This window comes from Mytilus galloprovincialis, chromosome 9, assembly GCF_965363235.1.
Source record: "Mytilus galloprovincialis chromosome 9, xbMytGall1.hap1.1, whole genome shotgun sequence".
In the NCBI taxonomy this organism is placed as follows: domain Eukaryota; kingdom Metazoa; phylum Mollusca; class Bivalvia; order Mytilida; family Mytilidae; genus Mytilus; species Mytilus galloprovincialis.
The window spans coordinates 74,530,102-74,552,741 of record NC_134846.1 but is presented as its reverse complement, the minus strand read 5'-3'; the positions used below and the strand labels follow the sequence as shown (position 1 = coordinate 74,552,741).

The window sequence follows — 22,640 nt, the reverse complement described above, 5'->3', positions numbered from 1 at the left end:
AAGCCTTTTTCAACTGATTTGTATAGTTCGTTCTTATGTTGCACCACTGTCCCAGGTTAAGGGGAGGGTTGGGATCCCGCTAACATGTTTAGCCTCGCCACATTCTGTATGTATGTGCCTGTCCAAAGTCAGGAGTCTTTAATTCAGTGGTTGTCGTTTGTTGCTGTGTTACATATTTGTTTTTGTTCATTATTTTTATACATAAATTAGGCCGTTAGTTTTCTCGTTTGAATTGTTCTACATTTGTCATTTCAGGTCTTTTTATAGCTAACTATGAGGCCATGGGCTTTGCTCATTGTTGAAGGTCGTACGGTGACCTATAGTTGTTAATTTCTGTGTCACGTGGTCTCTTGTGAAGAGTTGTCTCATTGGCAATCATACCACATCTTTTTTTTATATTATATGCTCATATGCATTGATAATTTTCTTGAAATAATCATAGATTTTTGTTAGATGTATCCATCTGATGAGTTAAGCCTTATTCAGTGTTGTCAATGTTTTCTTTGTTTTGATGCTTTATATGATTACAGGAAATTTATAGTGTTTTACCTCTTATTTTTTACGTGGCGTGGCGAGGATCTTAAGAGGTCTCCACGTTTTACAGATTGTTCTGATGTGCAACGGCTGTTTTGCCAGACAAGCTGGGCCGAGGGACGTCAGAGCACGTCCCATATCAAAAAGTAGATATTTCGCTGTATAAACTATGTTAATAACGAATAATTACTAAATAATCAATGTAAATTAATATATTTTCTTTCTATTTACTGGTGTTGTGAGGAAGGAAATTAAAAAAAGTAACAAAAATATTGGGATCTATGTAATTCATAAAGTTCAAGATCACAGAGTCAAATGTTGTGTTATTTCTTTGCAAAACAAGGGCTGTGCAAATTTTGCCTGCTGTAAAAATATTGCAACAGTTAAGTGTAATGTAGGTACATTAGCAGAAAGCTTTCTTGTGTTAAATTTTGAGTTATTGAACTTGCATGCTAAATATCCACTTTTTGATATGGACGTGCTCTCACAGTCTCAGCTTGTCTGGCAAAACAGCCGTTGGATGTCAGAGCAATCTTGGACAAGAGACAGGGTTGCGTCTTCTGTTTTTTCCAACATAGGTTAACGTGTAGGATGAAGTTTCTTAAATATGAAAGAAGAATGCTATCAAAATTATATTTACAGTCATATGCATCACGGTTTGAACAATTAAAAAAAAGTCTGAAATAAGACCCCTTACACTAAATTTATCGTTTAACATCACATAAAAGAGATTGTTATACAAGGCTCTAGATAAGATGGAACACTTCTTCTTTTGGACACATACATTGTATATTCTTATTTAACACTAGAAGTATGCACTAAATTTCCTTTAACACAGTTGTTTTCCCAGAGTCAAAATTGTTGACGTTGTGCATGTTGTGATGATGAGGAAAAAAATGGGCTTGGGAATAAATTTATAATGATTTTTTGGGATATTTCAAAATAGTTTTAGGGATATTGGATATTTGTAAAAAATAATTATTGGGATATTAGGGGTAAACATTATAGGGATACGGGATATTGGGATAAAAACTTAATGGGATATGGGATATTGATACCCCCGCTAAACAAGCCTCTTTGTTTTCCAAGCTATGTACAGTTTCTGGTATGATTATTTTTTTTACCCATGAAGATCAATAAAGCTACAAAATTTTCTTCGATGTTAAAAAAACAAATGTTGCGCCAAAAGTAAAGTAAATCAAGAGCACGCATGATTTGAGGAAAACGGACAACATAATAGCTAAAAGACTACAAAATCATGACGAAGTCTGCAAATATAATTTGGCCACTTCAGTTACAGTTAGATAACCACGAATCACGACCGATGATGTTCTCTTTTCCTCAATTGTAACATTATTGAATGCGACACACGTTTGAGCAGGAATCACGCGGCTCACCCTTCCAAGTTTTGGTGGATTTTGTTTTGCTTACTATTCTGCTTTCTGTTTAGTGGTTTGTTATTGTTGTTTTTGTATTCGTGGATTTTGATTTTGGCATAACCTCTTACATTATGTTTCCTCATTAGTTGGCAAAGAGAGGTAACACACGTTTTGCTGAACCTTGAAACGTAAAAACTAGTTTAAATCAAGTTCTAAATATGTAATGCTCTGATATGATTGAAAACAATAAGATCAGATTACTACAATTTAAAAAGTTCATTAACAGTAATAATTACATTGTCATAATTGCCACAGATTCCACAGATATGTTCCATTTGTGGTAGCAATCTCATGGACATATTTTATAAACCGACAAGTCAATTTTACAAAAATGTGCATCAAATGTAAATTCGAAAAAGTCCGTCAAAACTTACAAACCCAAACGTTTCCAACCAAGGAACGAGCGAAAAGAAACTGTCATATTGTGAACTGGTAAATGTACGATCTTCAACAATAAGTAAAACCCATATCGCATTTTACGTTTCTTTATAATATACAAAAATGTTTAAACTTAATTAAAATGTCCACTTTTGTATATGTATATATATATGTATACACTTTCTTCTGCGCTAAATCATTTCGAGTTTAATTTATTGCTTGACCGCCAGCTAGGGCTGTATATATGCTATGCTGTATTTCAAATGAATATCTTATCTCGTCCAGGTACTGAAGTCATTTTGGTAATTAAAATATGTCGATAATGCATTTTTATGTCAGTTATATATGGCATGAATATTCGGAGTCAGTAACATATTTAGGCACGTATGGCGGCGTAAAGTGCATATTACCACCCCTTATAGGAAAAAAAGTTTTGGAAGACAGTCTTCTTAAGAAATTTCACACAGCTACTGTGTGCAAAATACCTTAAGATGGACTTTTTTACTATTTGCAAATCCTTTTCACGATCCCATGATCGTTCCTTGAAAATCACAATGGCTTGTGACATTCTGTATTAAAAAAATAGTTGTCTTATTTTGTTTTAAGGATTTTTATCATTGCGTGGGGTTTACGCCAGAGACACCTGGCCAGTGGTATATATGTATTTGATACACCATGATAGCGTAAGCCTGTGTGAATGTATCTTAATTTACAGCAAGATATTATTGTCAAAGCATAATGATAGTTTCCAATAATTTACTGATCATGACTTGATTATATGTCTCTGCATCTTCAAAGTTTAATATCATTTTGCCACAGCTTTAGTTTTGCTGTAACGCAATGCATTTCTTAACTGTGTTCTTTTATTTGTCTTTATAAATTATTACATTTACTGTTTAGTCTATGTTTGTAATATCCCTTTGACGTGGCTCGGTACTTATACATCCTGTCATTCATGATTGTGTTGTGGGCTGGTATTTTTTGTATTCTAGTCGATTCCTAGTCATGCTTTCGGTTTTCTTATGTGTTTTTTAGTACATGCCTTTTTGTTTTTCTTTGTTGACATAATAGTTAATCATTTATATATAGTAATTGAGAGGACTGCTGTACGGCCCAATTTTTGCCCCGGACATTTTTACTTATGATCATAAATATGCCTAAAGATGTTTTGTTTGCACATTGTTGACACTATTATGGAATTTATGATGCGACTGTCATACAAGTTAGCTATAAAGGTGGCACGGTAGTATTTGCATTCCAGAATTTAGGTTGCTCTTTTGTGTACCCTACTTAGGTTAATGTATCTAAACAGTGTGATTGGACAAAAAATACAGTATCAACTGAACATACTTTCCCAAACTGAGGGATGAATCAGGTGTAGAAAAATATGAAATAATTTTACATACAGATGAAAATGAATTTTTGAGAATTTTTTTAAATTTTGTATTCACTGCACCATAAAAGACTAAAAAGTACTAGTGGCCTTAGGTTTTTAAAAATAGCAAAAAAAAGTAAACGGTCATGATACATATTCAAATTAATTTCTGAATAGTAAAATGAAAGTACTTCAGTTAACTGTGAATGTAGAATTTTTTGCAGTGTTAGAAAGTGGTGAAAATTCTAAAAAGGCTATCATTATCCCTTATGGGCTAGGAAATACTACCGTGCCACCTAAAACAAGTTTAATCAACCATTTTCCCCATAAGCAAATGCATCACAAAGTCCGGATAATGACAGTTGTTTGATGTGTTTGAGCTTTTGATTTTATCAAGTTTGATTTAAATAGGGACTTTTTATTTTGAATTTTCTATGGAGTTCGGTAATTTTGATTTTTTAATTTTACAGTCATGACAGCTAAGATAAATGAACAAATATATCCTTCTAAAATTTATAGTACAAATATTTGTTAAATTTCGTGCAGCAAAGCTGTTTAAAATCCATGCAAAATATTCGGAATCAGTTCCATGTGTGTCCGGACTGGACTTGTTTTTAAAATAAATTGTAGATCTTTGATGCGCTTTAAAAAACCTATATATTAAATGTAAAGATATGTTTAAAATAAACATAGAAAATTACGCGGGAAAGTATAAAGAAATGTTTTTTTGTTATGAAAAATAATAAGATATGTCGTAATCAATGAATGATCTGAATTTGAATTAGGTTAAAAGATGGAGGAAGAAGATTTCGATCTGCAATATGCAGATGAACTTGATGCCATGGACAATTTTGATGGGCGTAAGCAAATTTATGTTATTTCCATTTTATGAAATAATATTTTGTTTAGGACACGAAAGGTCCATAATATGTAAATAAGGAATCTCCTGTAGTTGTTGACTGCAATACTGGTATACAAGTAATGCGCACATTTATCTAGAATCCATGGCTAAAACAGTTGATCGAGAATCTACAACAGGGTCGATCACTATGTACTTATCATGCCTTTGAAAGAAGATACATTTGTTCATGAACTCAAAATCAAACTTTTTAAAATCATAAGCATTTTTGTCAATGAAATTTCTCTTCCAAGTATTTATGCTTGTAAATAGTAAATTATACATTATTTCACTGCACCCGAATCTGTACACCTCTCTAGTAGAAATTATAATCCAATTTTTGAACATCACCTGCATGCCCTGGCATTATCCATAAATAATCTAACTTGGTCAGTAGATTGCTGAAAAATCCACAGCATATAAGTCGATGTTACAAATGGTAAATTATAGTTATTTGGGAAATAAAAACAATTTGATCATTGAAAAAACACTGAACTCGCAGGAAAATCAATTCGGAAAGTCCATAATCACATGGCAAAATCAAATAACAAAACGCATCAAAAACGAATGGACAAGAACTGTCATATTCCTGACTTGGTACAGGCATTTTCAAATGTAGAAAATGGTGGATTGAACCTGGTTTTATAGCTAGCTAAACCTCTCACTTGTCGCATCAAATTCCATTATATTGTCACCGATGTGTGAACAAAACAAACAGACACAATATTATAGGTAAAAAACAATAACACAGTCCATCAGCAACAGTATACATTGTATTTAACCCACCATTGGAAATAAGTACTGAGGTCAAATAAAATAGTATGTGTGGTTCCAGTTACATCTAACAAAAAGTAAGGGTAGGTACATGTAGGTAGGGATTATTTTTTTTATATGACCCTAAAAATTTTTTGGGATCGTACATGTATGATGTCGTTGTCTGCGTCGTCCGAAGACACATTGATTCCCGGATATTAACTTTAGTTTAAGTAAATAGATCTTTATGAAATTTTTTCAGAAGGTTCAATACCACAAAAGGAAGGTTGGGATCGATGTTGGGGATGATGATCCCAACTGTTTAGGAATAAGGGGCCCAAAACAAGAATTTTTCCATTTTCAGGATAATAACTTGTGCACAAGTATTTAAATTGCTCTGAAATTATACTGCAATGTTTAAAACCACAAGTAATAGGTTTGGATTCATTTTAGGGGTTATGGGGCCAAAGTTTAGGAATAAAGGACCAAAAAGGGACCAAAACAAACATTTTTCTAGTTTCCAGACAATAACTTGTGTGTTATTGTAATGATCTCTCTGAAATTGTACCACAATGTACCATATAACAAAGGGGATGCTGGGATTAGGTTTTGGGTTAATTGCCCAAAAAATGTAGGAATTGGAGGGCAAAAAAAGGGCCAAAAAGAAGGATGTTTCTAGTTTCCAAACGATCATGACAATACATTTGTAAGTTGTGTTTAAGTGTATGGATCTCTCTAAAATTGTACTAAAAGGTTCAATACTACAAAGGAAAGCATTGTCACATTATCATAGTCAAACTATGGCTTCCTTGTGATTAGCAGACTTTGCATGGTCATCAACTGCTTGTTTTTGTCGAGACTTCGACTTCAGTCGAAAAAGCGAGACTAAGCGATCCTACATTCTGTCGTCGGTGTTGTCGTCGGCGGCGTCCACAAATATTCACTCTGTGGTTAAAGTTTTTGAAATTTTAATAACTTTCTTAAACTATACTGAATTTCTACCAAACTTAAACAGAAGCTTGTTTATGATCATAAGAAAGTATCCAGAAGTAAATTTTGTAAAAATAAAATTCCATTTTTTCTGTATTTTACTTATAAATGGACTTAGTTTTTCTGCGAGGAAACATTACATTCACTCTGTGGTTAAAGTTTTTAAAATTTTAATAACTTTCATAAACTATCCTTGATTTGTACCAAACTTGGACAGAAGCTTGTTTATGATCATAAGATAGTATCAAGAAGAAAATTTTGTTTAAAAAAAATTCACTTTTTCCGTATTTTACTTATAAATGGACATAGTTTTTCTGCGAGGAAACATTACATTCACTCTGTGGTTAAAGTTTTAAAAATTTTAATAACTTTCATAAACTAACCTTGATTTGTACCAAACTTGGACAGAAGCTTGTTTATGATCATAAGATAGTGTCAAGAAGAAAATTTTGTTTAAAAAAAATTCACTTTTTCCGTATTTTACTTATAAATGGACTTAATTTTTTTGCTAGAAACAAAACATTCACTCTGTGGTTTAAGTTTTTAAAATTTTTATAATGTTCTTAAACTATCCTGGATTTCTACCAAACTTAGACAAAAGCTTGTTTCTGATCATAAGATATTATTCAGAAGTAAATTTTGTTTAAAAAAAAATTCACTTTTTCCGTATTTTACTTATAAATGGACTTAGTTTTTCTTCCAGTTAACATTACATACAGTCTGCAGTTAAAGTTTATAAAACATTTATTAGATTCATAAACTATCCTGGATTTTTTTACCAAACTTGGAAGCTTCTGTCAATCAAAAGACAGTATCGAGAGGGAAATTTTTATTGATGTTTTTCCTCATTTTTGTTGAGTCTGCGATTAACAGCAAAAGTAGGCGAGACACTGGGTTCCGTGGAACCCTTATGAATTTTTTGAATGTTTATTTTGCTCAAGAATTATTTGAACACAGCAAAAATTCCAGAATGAAAAAATCTCTTACTTTCTAATTTTTAGCTGGACCAGAATCTTCACCACCAAAGCCAAAACGCTCTCTTAATTTCTGTACACCTGTTCGAAAAAGTAGTCTTTTAGATGAGTTAAATGATAGTCTTATGACTCCATTAGACAGTCCTCTTGATTTATCAGATGGCTCTGTGATAAAGCAAAGGGTGCGGAATGAGTCTGAAACACCATGCAAAACAGGTAGGAGAGACAAAAGAATACGCAGCAATGAAAATGGACACACAGAAGAAGAAACTAACCATACTGCTGATATGGTAGATATAGGTACAATATATTAAGAAATATCATGAATATCAATATGTCAATGTTGAAAAGGAGATAAGACAATAATGTCAAATTAGGCAGCTAACCTGCAGAACAAGCTCTTTATTCAGGTTACATTATGCTGCTATTTTTCTCATAAGAGATCCAGTTGTGTAAAATACTGAAAATCACCCAACTGTATTCAACAGAGATGACAAAATTCTGTCATGCACATCAAACTTTGAATAATTAATTACATAGAGACAGAAATGCAAACTGACGTGTCCTGGCTTTGATGCTGATGCTAAAATATTTGAAATACAAGAATAAAAACCCATGTTTTCTGTCAATTTTATCAGTATTACGATAGAAAGGCCAAATGAGATAAATTTATATATATATTTCTATATTTTTACTAAAGAATAATGTAAAGCTAATTGAAATTTTTCTGTTTCTGATTGATAGGTCCACAGAGTAAGCGCCAGAGAGTGAATGGATTTTCCCGACTCCCAGATATGGATGCCGATGACATCACACCGCCATCGTCACCAACGACAGCTGATAAAATTGTGAATTTAAGAAATAGAACACTCCACAGTCACCTAGATGATGTACATGACCAAGTGGACGATGGTTATTAAGTTAATCATATTAGTATGACATTCACTAGAAAATAGAAGTTTGTTGGAGAGCTTAACTCGCCATATTTTAAATCTGAAAACTAATGTTTTTATTACAAGGTTTTTAGAATTTCCATTTAAAAATAATGAGACTTGTTATGATTGCCAATGTTGAAAATATCTAGATCAAATGAAAAGTATGTAAACCCTTACAGGAAAGTGTACCCTTCTTCCTAATTAGCCTGTGATCCAACACTAATGAAAATCATATGTATGCTTGTATCAATTTTTAAAATTAAACCAATCGTCTTTCTGACTTGTGTATAATTTTTCCCCAAAAATGTTTTGTATTTAAATTTAAGCATCCAAACATTCCCTAAAGTTTTGAGAATTTCAATAAAATCTTTTCACAAACTTGTTACTGTTTGTAACTGCTTTGTATAAATTATAGGAAAGAATTACTAACACACACAAACCAATGAGACATATGAACATTTGCTTTGTAAATTGTCAACAGAATTATTTCTTATAATTTAGTTATAGATAAAAGATCAGGAATGAAGTCATATAAAAAGACTATCAAATTATTCTTTAAGAAAAGAAATCTCATTTTTGGCCTCAAATGGATTTCATAGATGATGATGGTTTGGTATTGATCATCCAGTGACAAATTATAACATGCATATCAGGACAAGAACATTTTACTGTGATATGAGCCCTGCTTTGCAGTAGAAGAATACGCTAATCCAACATTTGAATGTGCTAGTTTACAAGGTCTGCAGGAAAATATGTCAACCCGACAGATAAATTATTCTATCTCCAAAGCAACCCAGTCTTTGCTCTTACTTCACATACTTAGCAGAGAAGCAGCAAATGTGTTTCTTGACCAATTTGGATGTTGAATGAAACAGTGTTTTTGAGGACTGCCTGTTTAGTCTGCAAACAATGAGCAAAACCCATACTGTGTAGTAAGGCAATGGGGTGACGAGATATGAAACATTTTAAAAACAAAAAGCATAAGACCCGATTACTAATGAATTCTAAAAAATAAGAGCAATTATGGCAGTCGGCATTTAATGACAATCACTGGATTTTTGGCTCCAGGCCTGGTTCATGCACACAAAAAATGATCCAGGTTTAATCATATTTGTGAGTGCCCAACTCTCCCCTGACATGGGACAGTAGTACATGTATAACAAAACAACAATAGAACAAACTTTAAAAAAAAAGGCTTGACCCATGAACTTGTTACTGAAAACACACAAAAAAAGAAAGCATTATAGTTGAAAGAAATTGTTACCATGCAGTAATGATATTGAATTTAGAACTCAAAATATTATAATCTAAGCTCGAGTTTTTAATTTATTGGCTCACTGATATGTAGACCTAATTTTCAGAAGAAGATGAAATTGTAATATATTTTTTTTAATTGCTGTTGTCTTGACGAAATACATTTTTCCTAATATATAAATAAAGAATATCTGTATAAACAGTATAGCAGTGCTTACTTTCAAATTGTGTATTATCTTAAGCTTATACATCAACAGAAATGATTAAAAATGGACTGGCCTGCAGTGTTATTATCCTATAAAAGTAAAAATCTGAATAAAGCCAATAGATGCTGATGAAGAGATGGGTTTTGTTATAATCTTACATAGCAACTTCTTTTTCAAGAAATGTATGTAGAGACTTAAGAAACACACCTTTCTAAAGTATTACTATCAGTTGCCATATTTAAAACAAACTCTTATAACTGTTGGTTTACCAGTACACCATGGAATTTTTTGCAATGACTTGAGTGAGTTTTGATACCCTTAATAGCTTTCAGTGTTGATTTTGTGAAACAAGTTGTTAAGATATTCACTTACAACTTTCAGCCACTGAGACTCTTGATATGTGTTCTTGTGTGATGAGTTGAAGTTTCAATTTGAACATTCTCATAGAAAATTGTCATCTTTCAACAGATGGTTCAGCAAGCCTTTATCCTTTTACTGCTGAAAATAGTCCTTACAGACAAGCCTCAAAACAAAAGTATATTGAGATCTTTGATTTCAACTGAGCTGATTATTTTAAATATTTACGGCCAAATTAAAAATGATTGATTTTGTGAGATATTTAGAAGTTGTGAAATCCTTTGCTTTATATTTTGCCACAAGCATACTAGTATAAAGTGGCATTTATCAAAGTTGTGGTAGCATTGAATGTTTGTAAAACCTTTGGTACTCTTTTCGGTTTCTAATTTGATGCATAAAGAGTTATTATTTTGATGGATGCAGTTGGAAAAACAAATTGTATCAATTTAAAAAAAATAATTATGAAATATAAGTATATTTTACTGACTAATGTATGAAAGTGGCTGTCATTGTTGTAAGCAGTCAAAAGATGTTAGAAATACAGGACTGAAATTAAGAGGAAGGTTGTTACAGAATATATAATAAGAAATTAAGGTGACAGTAGATACTAATCTATAGAGATGAACAAAATGTTACCAATAAAATAATCTCTATTTTCTACTTATGTTTTTATACAGGATATGATTTTGAAAGAAAAAGGGTGCACACTCGGGTTCCTCAAGGAAATTTTATAAGTACTAGAGGAACAGAAGGAAAGGTTGTCTATCTAAATGTGAAGGATGAAATGGAATTATATGCAGAAGTAATTTATACTTAATTTATAAGATACAAGCAAATTTTACATTGTTAAAACATTATCTATAAAATGTATAAAGACAATTTTTTGGTAAACTTAAAGTAACATAAGTGACTTGATACAAGTAGCTTTTAAAACAGCCATTGTTGTGCATTAATTTTTTTGATTTTTTTAAATACATTTTGGATTTAGAAAAGGTCAGGGCTGGTTACAATAAATATGAGATTAATTTTTTACTGTTTTTTCTAAGAGGCAAATGGTAAGTTACAATTGAAACTTATGTTGAAGCAGTTGAATATTTCAGCCATACAAACCTAATTCTAAAGACCTGCTAGAATTAAGTCAGTGAATTTCAGACAAATAATGGAAATAGGGATAAACATGTTTTTTTTTTTTTTTTTTTAATTTAACATGTTTTTTAATCTGTTATGATCTTTTGTATTTACAGTATGATACAGTTGGTAAACATGCCAAGTCTACTAGACTACTTACAGTATCAGTGGAGCAAATGAAGGATGAGTTAGAAACTGAAGTAAGTTTATACCTCATATTGTGAAATTATTGATTGCATTTATGATTGCAATTTTTGAAGAATGGAAAAAAATGGGGTACTATTTATTGCAATTTCAGAAAAAAATCTGAATAATTATATAGGTTTTAGATATCGGATGCAAGTTCTAATTATTGGGATACTTACCTTATTGCATTATTCACAATAGTAAAAATCGTGCAGTAACTACCGAATTTATTGTAGTTGAATTATATACATTTAAAAGAAAAAGAGTCAAAGTGAAATGCAAACTTTTTATCTTGCCAGAAAAAGAGACCGTAGACAATCTTTAAGTATTGCTTTTCAGGTTCAACTACAATTTAAAAGTGCATTGCTCTTTAAAGCTGTTTAAATATAAGTATGTAGCAATTTAATAAGAGAGTGTTTTTGAAGTATTTTAAATTTTGACATGATTTACCACAGAGAATATGTTATTTTATTATTTAGAGACAGAACAGACTTTTAGAAGAAGCAGCAAAATTGACACAACAAATGAGAAGGTAATGTTAAGTCATTATATTCATGTTCTTGTTTTATATATTTTAAACAGATCAAGGTGCTTCAATAATGATATTTATATCCAATGATACAAAATAGCAGAAAAATATAGTTTTTGATATGTTTGTAAGTTGATTTTGGTTTTTAGTTGTTAAACTAATTTCTTACTATTTATCAGTTTGCTTTTTGTCATCAACTTTTTGCATGAACTTTATTTCCAAAAATAATTCACTTCACTATTATGAGGACACATTTAATATGGTACAGCTTAGTATGTCTCTTAGAAATAATAAGAAGAAATAAGTAAGGGAGGTGAAGTATGTAAGCTTGCTAACTAAAGTTCTTAAGTCTTGTCAGGTATACAAGGTCTACTGCTTAGACCCTCACCCTTCTCAAAGAGGGCTGATATACCTTAAATGGTTAACAAAATACAGAAATTTTTATTCTTCCTGGTTTCTTCAAGAGAAACAAGTCTCATTACAAACAGTTCAACAGATTTTTACTGACCTGTAAATTCATGAAATAAACTGCATCATGTGGTCATTTGAGTCTGTGACCCATTTAATCACTTCAACACTCATTTACCTTCCAGAAATTTAGATGATGGTGATCAAAGTGATGATGATGTAACCATGGAAACACATGAAGACCCATCTGATAGTAAAAAGATATTGTGGGTGGAAAAGTATGCTCCCTTTAAGTATACTGATTTACTCAGTGAAGAAGTAAGTAATGTATGTAGTTTCCATGCAGGATTTTCTCACTGTGTTGAAGACTCATTGGTGGCCTTTGTCTGTTTTCTTTTCTTTGATCCGGTTGTTGTCTCTTGGACACACTCCCCATTTCCATTCTCAATTTTATCAGTCTAAAAGAGACTGACAATATCTAAGGGACAGTCAAGACAAAATGTATAGAGAATCTGACATTTTTAATTGCAAAAAAAACAAAACAATGAAAAGATAAACAAGTGGGCACAATCAGCATAAGAAGAAAAGGTAAGACCAAGCAACATGAATCACACCAAAACACTTGGGGTGATATCAGTTGTTCTGGAAGTGTGAGTGGATCCTGCTCCACATGTGACACTCAGTATGTTGATAAATGAGGTTCCTATTTCTATGTTGTTATTTGTGCACTAATCGATGTGTAAATTTTTTTTTTATTTTTATGCAGCATTTCCTGAAATTTCAATAGTAAATACAGCATTTGTAAAATTGTTACACCATAGCATTAATATTGAATAATAGATTTAAAGGCACGCAATAATTTATGAAATTACTGTTAGAGACATCAAGATTTATATTTGTTTGAAATTCTGAAGAAAAAAGTGCACAGCAAAAGCCTGTTTTATACTCTTTATGTGTTAATCAGTTCGATTCTTCTGCTTTCCTCATTTCTAAGTTTTGATATACAAGTATGTGTTTCAATTTGTTTTGCGTTTTAAAGAATAATGGCTGCATCAGAAATTCCAAGCACTGTAAAAGTGTTTTCACTCTTATATACATATTTATGATTTTGCCTCATGTTTTTGTTACAGTCTATAAATAGAACATTATTACATTGGATAAAACTGTGGGACTTTGTTGTTTTTGGTAAAGACATGCCTATAAAAGCTAAAGAAAAGAAGAAACCTGTCAAGGAAGTGAAATGGAAGAAGAACCAAATAGAAGTGCTAGATGAGTTGGATAAACTTAACAGGCCAAAGCAAACTGTAAGATCTAGATCACAAATCTAAAAATCAGGTTTTTGACTAACAAACAAAAAATATGTATGGGTTAATATGCATACACAAGGGAAATTAATATAAATACAAAGTACACATTTTATTGTATCAATCAACTTTCTTGCAAAAATATTGGAAAGTAGTAAATGTTGTTTGAAAAATGTTTATAACCGTGAATATGAAATGGACAAATATTCTTTTCAACCATGTCAACTAAACCATTGTTTAAATCTATTTTGCAATTGATATTTAGACGATAGAATCTATAGATATACTGTAAACCAGGAAATTTTTGCGGTAGTTTTATTTTCGCTATTTTCGCGTTAGCAGTTGGTACCGGAAAATAAAAGTACAGCGAATATTTCACTGGAAAAGGTGTTTTCTTACCTATATCAAAGTATAGTCATGAACAAAATCTACTCAAAGCACATGGTGGGGAAATAGTATATGTCATCGACATATGTATACCAACAACTTTTTAAATGACACTACTTGACCTTTGGTTCTAAAAGTTTATATACACAGACATTTGGTAATATAACGTTTATTTATAAAAATGACAAATGGATTAAAAATTACGTCAAGTCTTATTCTGACAGAGATGGAATTGTTGTAAAAACAACACACATTACAGTTAGGTAAAGTACACCAGTCCTGTAAATCATTTAAATACTGATTGTTACTGTCTCACAGATCAAAGGATTTATTGATTAACTTTTATCCCTGCGGCTTAGATTACTACTGACAGACATTGTTAAAACAGTTTACTAATTAACAGTAAACAAACAAATATGCAGTTTTAAAATCAAAGATTTTTTCCGGGGACATTGGAAAATCATGAATTCAAAACGATGCAAATTTAGATTGACTTGGCAAATCACGAAATAAAGACAGCGGGAAAATTTCCTGGTTTACAGTACTTTAAAAAAAAATCTTCTTCGCCAAGGGTTGTATCTTATATTAACACACGACTCTGTTCAATAATGAACATATCTAGCATCGTCTTATTCCGTTTTGTCATAATTTATATTGATATTCATTTACAGTTAGTCCTATTGAATGGCCCTCCAGGGTTAGGTAAAACAACATTAGCTCACACAGTAGCTAAGCATGCTGGTTATAATGTGGTGGAAATCAATGCAAGGTAGGGGCAATTTATTTGTTTTGTTTGTGATAGAGCTAGAGAGGAAATCTAGAAGTTGTCAAAATGGTTTTGAAAAAAGAAATATTAAGCTCAAGCAATGAGTAAAAAATACAATGATTGTTTGCCTTGCTCAACTTGTTGGATGAGTTGGACATGTCTTATCTTGTTAAAATTGTTCGATGAGTTGGACATGTCTTATCTTGTTCAAGTTGTTGGATGAGTTGGACATGTCTTATCTTGTTGAAATTGTTCGATGAGTTGGACATGTCTTATCATGTTCAAGTTGTTGGATGAGTTGGACATGTCTTCTCTTGTTCAAGTTGTTGGATGCATTGGACATGTCTTCTCTTGTTCCAGTTGTTGGATGCATTGGACATGTCTTCTCTTGTTCAAGTTGTTGGATGAGTTGGACATGTCTTCTCTTGTTCAAGTTATTGGATGAGTTGGACATGTCTTCTCTTGTTCCAGTTGTTGGATGCATTGGACATGTCTTCTCTTGTTCAAATTGTTGGATGAGTTGGACATGTCTTCTCTTGTTCAAGTTATTGGATGAGTTGGACATGTCTTATCTTGTTCAAGTTGTTGGATGAGTTGGACATGTCTTATCTTGTTCTAGTTGTTGGATGAGTTGGACATGTCTTCTCTTGTTCAAGTTATTGTGATGAATTGGACATGTCTTATCTTGTTCAAGTTGTTGGATGAGTTGGACATGTCTGTTTGAGTAAACCTCATGGAACTTTCCCTACTTGATATCCCTTAAGAACACAACTAGTGCATTTTACTTTATGAAGACAATTGGAAAAATGAATTTTTCACCTACATAGGTTCACTGATCATAAAATAAAACAAATTTCAAAGTCCATTACCTGGGAATGACATATCATCAATATTATAGTTGCAGCTGATTGTGACTAAAAGGTAAACCTTTTTTATGTCTTGTTTGTTTTTTTTCCTTAGTGATGACAGAAGTGCAGAGGTATTTAAGAACAAAATTGAAGCAGCTACTCAGATGAAAGCTGTAATGGGAGCTGAGCCCAGACCTAATTGTCTAATTATTGATGAAATTGACGGTGCTCCACAGGTATATTGTTAATCTTTAAAACCCCCTAAATGCCTTTCAAATTACCTACAGAGCTAAATATATAACCATATTCTACCTAAACTTCTGAGGAAAAAAATCAAAAATGTCCAACTTTGAAGGTGCTTTAACCAAACATTTCATAAAATGAGTTAAGATGGGCTTTAAAGTTCAAGGTAAAAACAAAGATGTTTATGGTAGGTATCAAGCAGGAAACATTGTACAGACAGTAAAAAGATTTACTTTTCTTAATAACTATTTATAATATGTTAGTAAGAAGTTGTCTAAACATTTGATTTAGAATAGTAAGTAGTTTCCTAAACATTTGATTTGAAATACTGAAGTACAGTGCAAGAGTTTTCTTTTTGAAGATATTTTAGATATCCTCTCTTTTACTTAATTAATTTAACGACATTGATGTATTTTTTTTATTTATGATTCACATGACAATATCAGTCCAAAATCGAAGCTTGATTACAAGTTTAACTATATTTGTTGCAGTGCTCATAGTTCAATAATTTTAATATTTTTGTTTTGTCAGCCAGCCATCAATATGTTGATAAATCTTACCAAGAAAATAGAAGAGCAAGCAACAAAGAAAAAGAAAAAAGATGGTGGAGTGTTGTTACGACCTATTATCTGTATCTGTAATGATCAGTAAGTTAAGACATGTGTCATGAAATTATTAGTAATTGAATACTACTGGTTATCCAAAAACACTGATCTAATAAGGTTACTTTTTAAAAATAAAGATTGAACAGTATTTTTTGGAGGAAAAGATTAGTAAAAAAATTTTAGTAGGGGTTTTCAAAATATGCTCTCAGATCAGCATTAACATTTCTCCTTCTTTCAGGTTCACCTATGGTAAATAAGAATTATGTTCTTCTTCGCTATACTCATACAAACATAAAAATTATCTTAATAATACATAAATAAAACAAAAAGCAATTTGGGATGAGAAATTGTACTGATCAGTTTAATAGAAATAAATTGTGACAACTCTGGTCATGTAAATCATGATCTCTGGATCTCCGAAAAATGGTAGAAAATCTACAAATATAAAAATGTTAAATCAGAAAAAGAAATAACTGCATTTAATTACCTATCATGAATGCAAAATATATGTGTCTAGCTTATCAGTAAATTTTTTTCTCGACAAGAGAAAAGGCGTGAAATCTGGATATATATGTGTGAAAACTGATTTACTGAGTTAAGTGTATGTGAATATTTATACGCCAAATTAAGAAATGAATAAATTCAGCAAAAAGTAAAACATTTGTATTTCTGAAAAAGAAGAATTTACCATTTCAGCTTGACCACCATGATTTAACACAAGCATCAAGGAACATTACTAGTAATTGAATTCAAATATATTAAATGAAAAGGAATGGTCAAAGACCTCTCTCACTCTAAATGAAACATCGACATGAATTATAGCTTATTAATTCTTAGTGATGTCACATCTTAGATAGACTGTTAAACTTCTGGTTTGTCTCCTCTTACATTCCATCTGACAGCTATAATTATATCATTTAACATACACCAAAGTTGTTCTTTGATGTTCCTGAGGAAATATGATAGAACAAATGTTTGTTTGCATTAGCAATCTGTTGTGTGGAGTATACTTCATATAGTAAGTTTACTCAAATATTGATCAATAAAATTAACATTGCTGTGAATAACCAAATTTTATAGTAAAAAAGGAGAAACATTCTGTTTTTTTTTGTCAAATGTTTCAAATTTGTACAATTATCCTTTTAGATATGTTCCAGCTTTACGGCAACTAAGACAAACTGCCTTGATAATGAACTTCCCTCCTACAGAACCATCTAGACTTGCTGCTAGATTATATGAGGTAATATAAAGAAGGGCCAACGGTAATATTTCTCATATTTTGACATTGACCAATAACTTTGCATGTTGTTTTTAGAAGCAAGAAAGATATGATCCAAGACTGTGATTTATAAAATAATATTATAGTTCTGATAAAAAAATATGAGCCATGCTTTGATTGCAAAAAATAGGATCATTACATTGGCTGAATATTCAGTTAATTTCTTGAAAATCGTTTTAATCTTATTGAATGTATTGGAGGAGTAGTCCGTATGTGGTACTTATAATATTTTGGCACTTTATTTATAAAAAAAATTTACACTGCTTAGGAAATTATTTATGTAGAGCAACACAGAATATTTTGTTACAGAAAAAACAACAAAATAGCATGGGTAAATGTTTACATTTTGTTTCAAAAGTCTTCATTATAGTCAGGGACTTTCTGTACTAATGGGACTGGTCACTTATAACGATGTCTATACAAATTATCAAACTGATCTCGGCCATAGCTGATGTCATGTGACTTAATAGCAAATCATTTCACCTTTACAAAGTGTTCTTCATTACTTTATGTTCAGGTTTGGCAAAAAATTGTTTTTATGAAATTTAATACACTTTGTCATTGCAATATGTTGTTTTTTAAAAGATTTCTCGGATCGTTTTTAGCTCACATGGCCCAAAGGAGTTATTGCCCTTTATAGTCATTTTTTAACAGATCTTGTAAAGTTGGTAAATTTTTACAAAATATTTAACTACTGGGCCAAGTTCATTATAATAGATAGAGATAACTGTAAGCAGCAAGAACGTATCACCATAACCAAAACACAATTTTGTCATGAATCCATTTATGTTCTTAGTTTATGATATGCAAATAGACCAAGGTGAGCAACACAGGCTCTTTAGAGCCTCTAGCTTAAATATTGATCTTTGAACTTTGAGGTATTTTCGTTGAATTTTCAGTAGCCGCCATCTTGTTTTATATGGAAACTATTTAACACAACTGGGATGTTCTTTAAAACGATACGTCGAAGTTTAATAATTCATCATTCTGATATGTTTTGTCATTGTAAATGGCTATTAATCAGATTTTATATTAACAACTACTAATAATTATATAATTACAATGAACTATGAAATACGCAAATAACTACTCAGCATCGTATATCAGAGATACGAAACGAAGTTTATTGTTGGATGGTAGCTTTAAGCAGGCAGCTTAATAATCAGTAATTTAGTAATAAAGTCCCTGGTATAGTTAATGGATTATAAAAAACTAAAGTAATGAAAGAGTATATGTGATTTATGTAGAAACTTGAAAAATTAAGATATTAGTAAAAAATAAAATTTATAAAAGATTTAAAAAAATATCTTTTTTAAGTAGTTATAAGAAGATATGGTATGAGTACCAACGAGACAAATAAAAAAACCTTGATATTGGTTCTTTTCTGTTAACAACTCAAGTTCAATGCTATTTCAGGTCATTAAACAAGAACATATGAAGTCTGACATGACAACATTATTAGCTTTATGTGAGAAGACAGATAATGATATTAGATCATGTCTAAATACCTTACAGGTAAGAATATAATGAGGGATATAAGAAAGGTACTAGGCTGTGAGAAGGTCCTTCTTATCTGAGATGACCTATATGGTCAGTGTTAGCTTGAGATGACCTATATGGTCAGTGTTAGCTTGAGATTACCTATATGGTCAGTGTTAGCTTGAGATGACCTACATGGTCAGTGTTAGCTTGAGATGACCTATATGGTCAGTGTTAGCTTGAGATGACCTATATGGTCAGTGTTAGCTTATTTCATTTTGATTTTAAATGTTTTATGATGAAGTTGTGTTCAAATCAATTTTAAACGTTCTACATTAGTTCATAATTATGAAAACTTTTGAAAAAGTATACCAAATTAAGGGTATGACACAGGCAGGTTTCACTGTTCAATGAAGACAACAATGTATCAGTATAAAGTTTTGGTTTAAGGATATTTATTAACCATGAAGTTGTGGTCACATCAACTTGAAAATACTTCAAATATTTTCATAATCAGGTGAACTTTTTGAAATATCTGCAAAATTAGTCTTTTGTATGTGTCATATGAATACAACTGATACAAGTTTTACTGTTTAATGATGTTCAATACATATACATGTACTTTCATAATTGAACTTTGGAAACTGCATGAGAGATATATCTTCCGTTATATAACTTTGCTCTAGTAATTACATAATTACAAACATAAATAAAGTTTGATTTTCAAAGTAACCTCACTATCAAAAGAGATTTGTGATTTATATATAAGAGATTTGTAGGAGTGTTATCTACAGTAATACATTGTATGTCATTGATAATTAAATGAAGTTTAGATTTTTGTGTTGCAAAAATAAGGTATATCTGATGTCAATAGATTTATATTTTATCACAGTTTATTCAAAGAAAATGTAAAGAACTAACAGTGAAAATGGTGCAGCATGTGACAATTGGACAGAAAGACACAAATAAAAGTTTATTTTCATTATGGTATGAAATATTCTCAATACCAAGAGCTAAAAAGTAAGTATATACCAATATTTCAAAATTGAACATGGTTAACTCAACATTTAATATTAGGAGCCTTCCATTTATTTTTTAAGTATTTGTAAATGACTATCTGAAGAGCAGTCTCTTGACGAGGTGTCATATCGTGTAATGTCAGCAAATGTTAATCCTGTAAAACTTGACAAATTATTTACAAAACATTGTTAATTTGCACTCTATGGAGTTGCCTAAGCTACCTGTTCTTTGATCATTTGAGTCATAATTTAACTGCCAAAGTACTATAAAATGTTCAGAAAGACAATGTGAAAAGGCTTTTTGATAAATCTCTCTTTTAAAATCCCCACTTTGGAAGCTTGGAAAATAGTCCCATGTCATTTTTAGAAGTCCTTACCTTAACCTTAATTCCCTCCAGAAGTCACATAAGGCCTCCATGCTGCTATTCCACCCTTTTCTATCCTTTGCCGCTGTTCTGGCTACTTACACACTTGTCCATCCTTGTTGTTTCCTTTCTTTCTCTGTTCTTCTCCATGTAGGTTTTGGAATACATAGAAAAAAATCATTGAAATAAAAAAAAGTAAAAAAAAAAATCAATTATAACCTCATAAATCAAAACATAAAAGACTTATAAAATGGTTTTGTGAAATAAATCAAAGAACAGAAAAGGAAATATTTTACTTTCTTTGTTGAAAGCTTCTATCTAGACAGAAATACAGATCCCTGTTAACAACAATTTAGCAACTTCATTACATGAAACAAAATTATGATTTGATGTACTTGTTGAATATCTTATCTTTTATGGCTTTAGTGTTCCTGTGATGTTACAAAAATGATGAAATGTTTTTGTGGTTTTTTTTTTCAGAAACAAATTTATAACTATACAAGATATAAAGAATAATGAAGTTCAAGTAAATAATCAATCATTACCTGCAAGGTAGGTATATGTTATATATTTAATAAATCCCTGCATGTCAATGGCCTTCAAGCAGTAGGAAAACGTTGAATAGAAGATACTGCTTTAATGAAGAAGAAAAGTTACCTCTCTTTAAAACTGCATAGAGTATTCAAGGTGATACAACCTTTTTACTGGCTATGAGGATAATATTGTTACACCAAGGCAAAGTGGAGGTAAATAGTTGGTGTCTAGGAGTCAGTTTCACAATAAGACTTACGATTAGGATTGATTGTAAGTATACTGAATTGTTCATGCCTGACGGTTTATCTTAGTCGTAAGTTTTATTGTGAAACCCATTCCAGGGGAACAATAATCTTGCAATTATCAAAATAGCCAGTAAATAAGTGTTTTATTATACAGAAAGTACAGGGAAATGTTTGCATTTAGAAAATAGTTCATACCCAGTAAATAGTCTTTCAGACAATTTCATAAAAATAAAAACTGATGTATGATAGTTTATAGTATCACCTTTTATATGTTTTACACTTCAAAATTAGAGTGTACCTTATATTAAAGTTTTTATCATATCTATTTATATATATAATACACATGTTAATTTTGTGTTATTCTGCAATGATTACTTTTCAGATTTAATAATATTTTACATTCTACGTATGCTGCTGGAGAATATGACAAAGTTATACAAGGATTGTTTGAAAATTATTGTGAATGCAAATATAAAGATCCTAAAATGGAGGGAGTAAGTACATTGATGACATGAATAAAAAAAAATGTGTTAGATTTTGAAGGTCTCTACCTGAAGGTTTATAAATAGTAAAGTACTTATAATGTTTTATAATGTATAAGGCTGCTTCTTAAAAATTGAGAAAATATCACTTTGTTTGTTTTAGTTAGCATAAGTAAGAGCAGGTGTTGGTTTAATCCCAAGCTTATTGCTTCTTTGATAGCAGGAGTTATTAAGTAAGAGTAAATGTCTATCAGCTCTTGAGTCAGAATAATGTGTTAAGAAATGATGACATGTCATCATGTCATCATGCTTGTTTTAACCTTATGAACTAGAACTATAATGATCAAGTTTACCTATTTTAAGATGTCAAGTAAATTTGGTCTGTATAGATAAGTGTACATGTCTCTATCAAATAGCACCTGACCTTGACTTCATTTATATGGTTCATCTTCGAGAAACACATTACAGTGTTTGGTTAGTCTTTTTCGGAAAAAAAGTTCAATTAAAGTTTTGAATTCATTATAGAAAGAATGTTGTCCTCAAGATTTAATGGACACATAAACTAATACATGTATATATTGCTGCATGTCAGACATTTTAGTGTATTGAAAAAAAGTTAAAAGATACCAAATGGACATTCAAACTCATTTGTCGAAAATAAACTGACAACGCCATGGTTAAAAAAGAAAAAGACAAACAATAGTACACAAAACACAATATAGAAAACTAAGACTAAACAA

At 31.1% G+C, this 22,640-nt stretch overlaps 1 protein-coding gene across 1 annotated transcript in view; it reads left to right on the top strand.

Annotated features, from left to right (window-relative positions):
* Window positions 1-4,404: 4,404 nt before the first annotated feature.
* The window catches only part of LOC143045928 (chromosome transmission fidelity protein 18 homolog), a 31,535-nt gene continuing 13,299 nt past the window's right edge, over window positions 4,405-22,640 (top strand). The window contains exons 1-16 of the mRNA XM_076218771.1: window positions 4,405-4,586; window positions 7,369-7,641; window positions 8,086-8,253; window positions 10,771-10,895; window positions 11,338-11,421; window positions 11,887-11,939; window positions 12,530-12,662; window positions 13,475-13,648; window positions 14,707-14,804; window positions 15,762-15,885; window positions 16,424-16,539; window positions 17,644-17,737; window positions 19,193-19,291; window positions 20,148-20,275; window positions 21,120-21,191; window positions 21,801-21,912. Coding sequence (XP_076074886.1) covers window positions 4,520-4,586; window positions 7,369-7,641; window positions 8,086-8,253; window positions 10,771-10,895; window positions 11,338-11,421; window positions 11,887-11,939; window positions 12,530-12,662; window positions 13,475-13,648; window positions 14,707-14,804; window positions 15,762-15,885; window positions 16,424-16,539; window positions 17,644-17,737; window positions 19,193-19,291; window positions 20,148-20,275; window positions 21,120-21,191; window positions 21,801-21,912 — 1,920 coding nt within the window. The 5' untranslated portion in view covers window positions 4,405-4,519. The remainder of the gene's footprint in view (window positions 4,587-7,368; window positions 7,642-8,085; window positions 8,254-10,770; window positions 10,896-11,337; window positions 11,422-11,886; window positions 11,940-12,529; window positions 12,663-13,474; window positions 13,649-14,706; window positions 14,805-15,761; window positions 15,886-16,423; window positions 16,540-17,643; window positions 17,738-19,192; window positions 19,292-20,147; window positions 20,276-21,119; window positions 21,192-21,800; window positions 21,913-22,640) is intronic.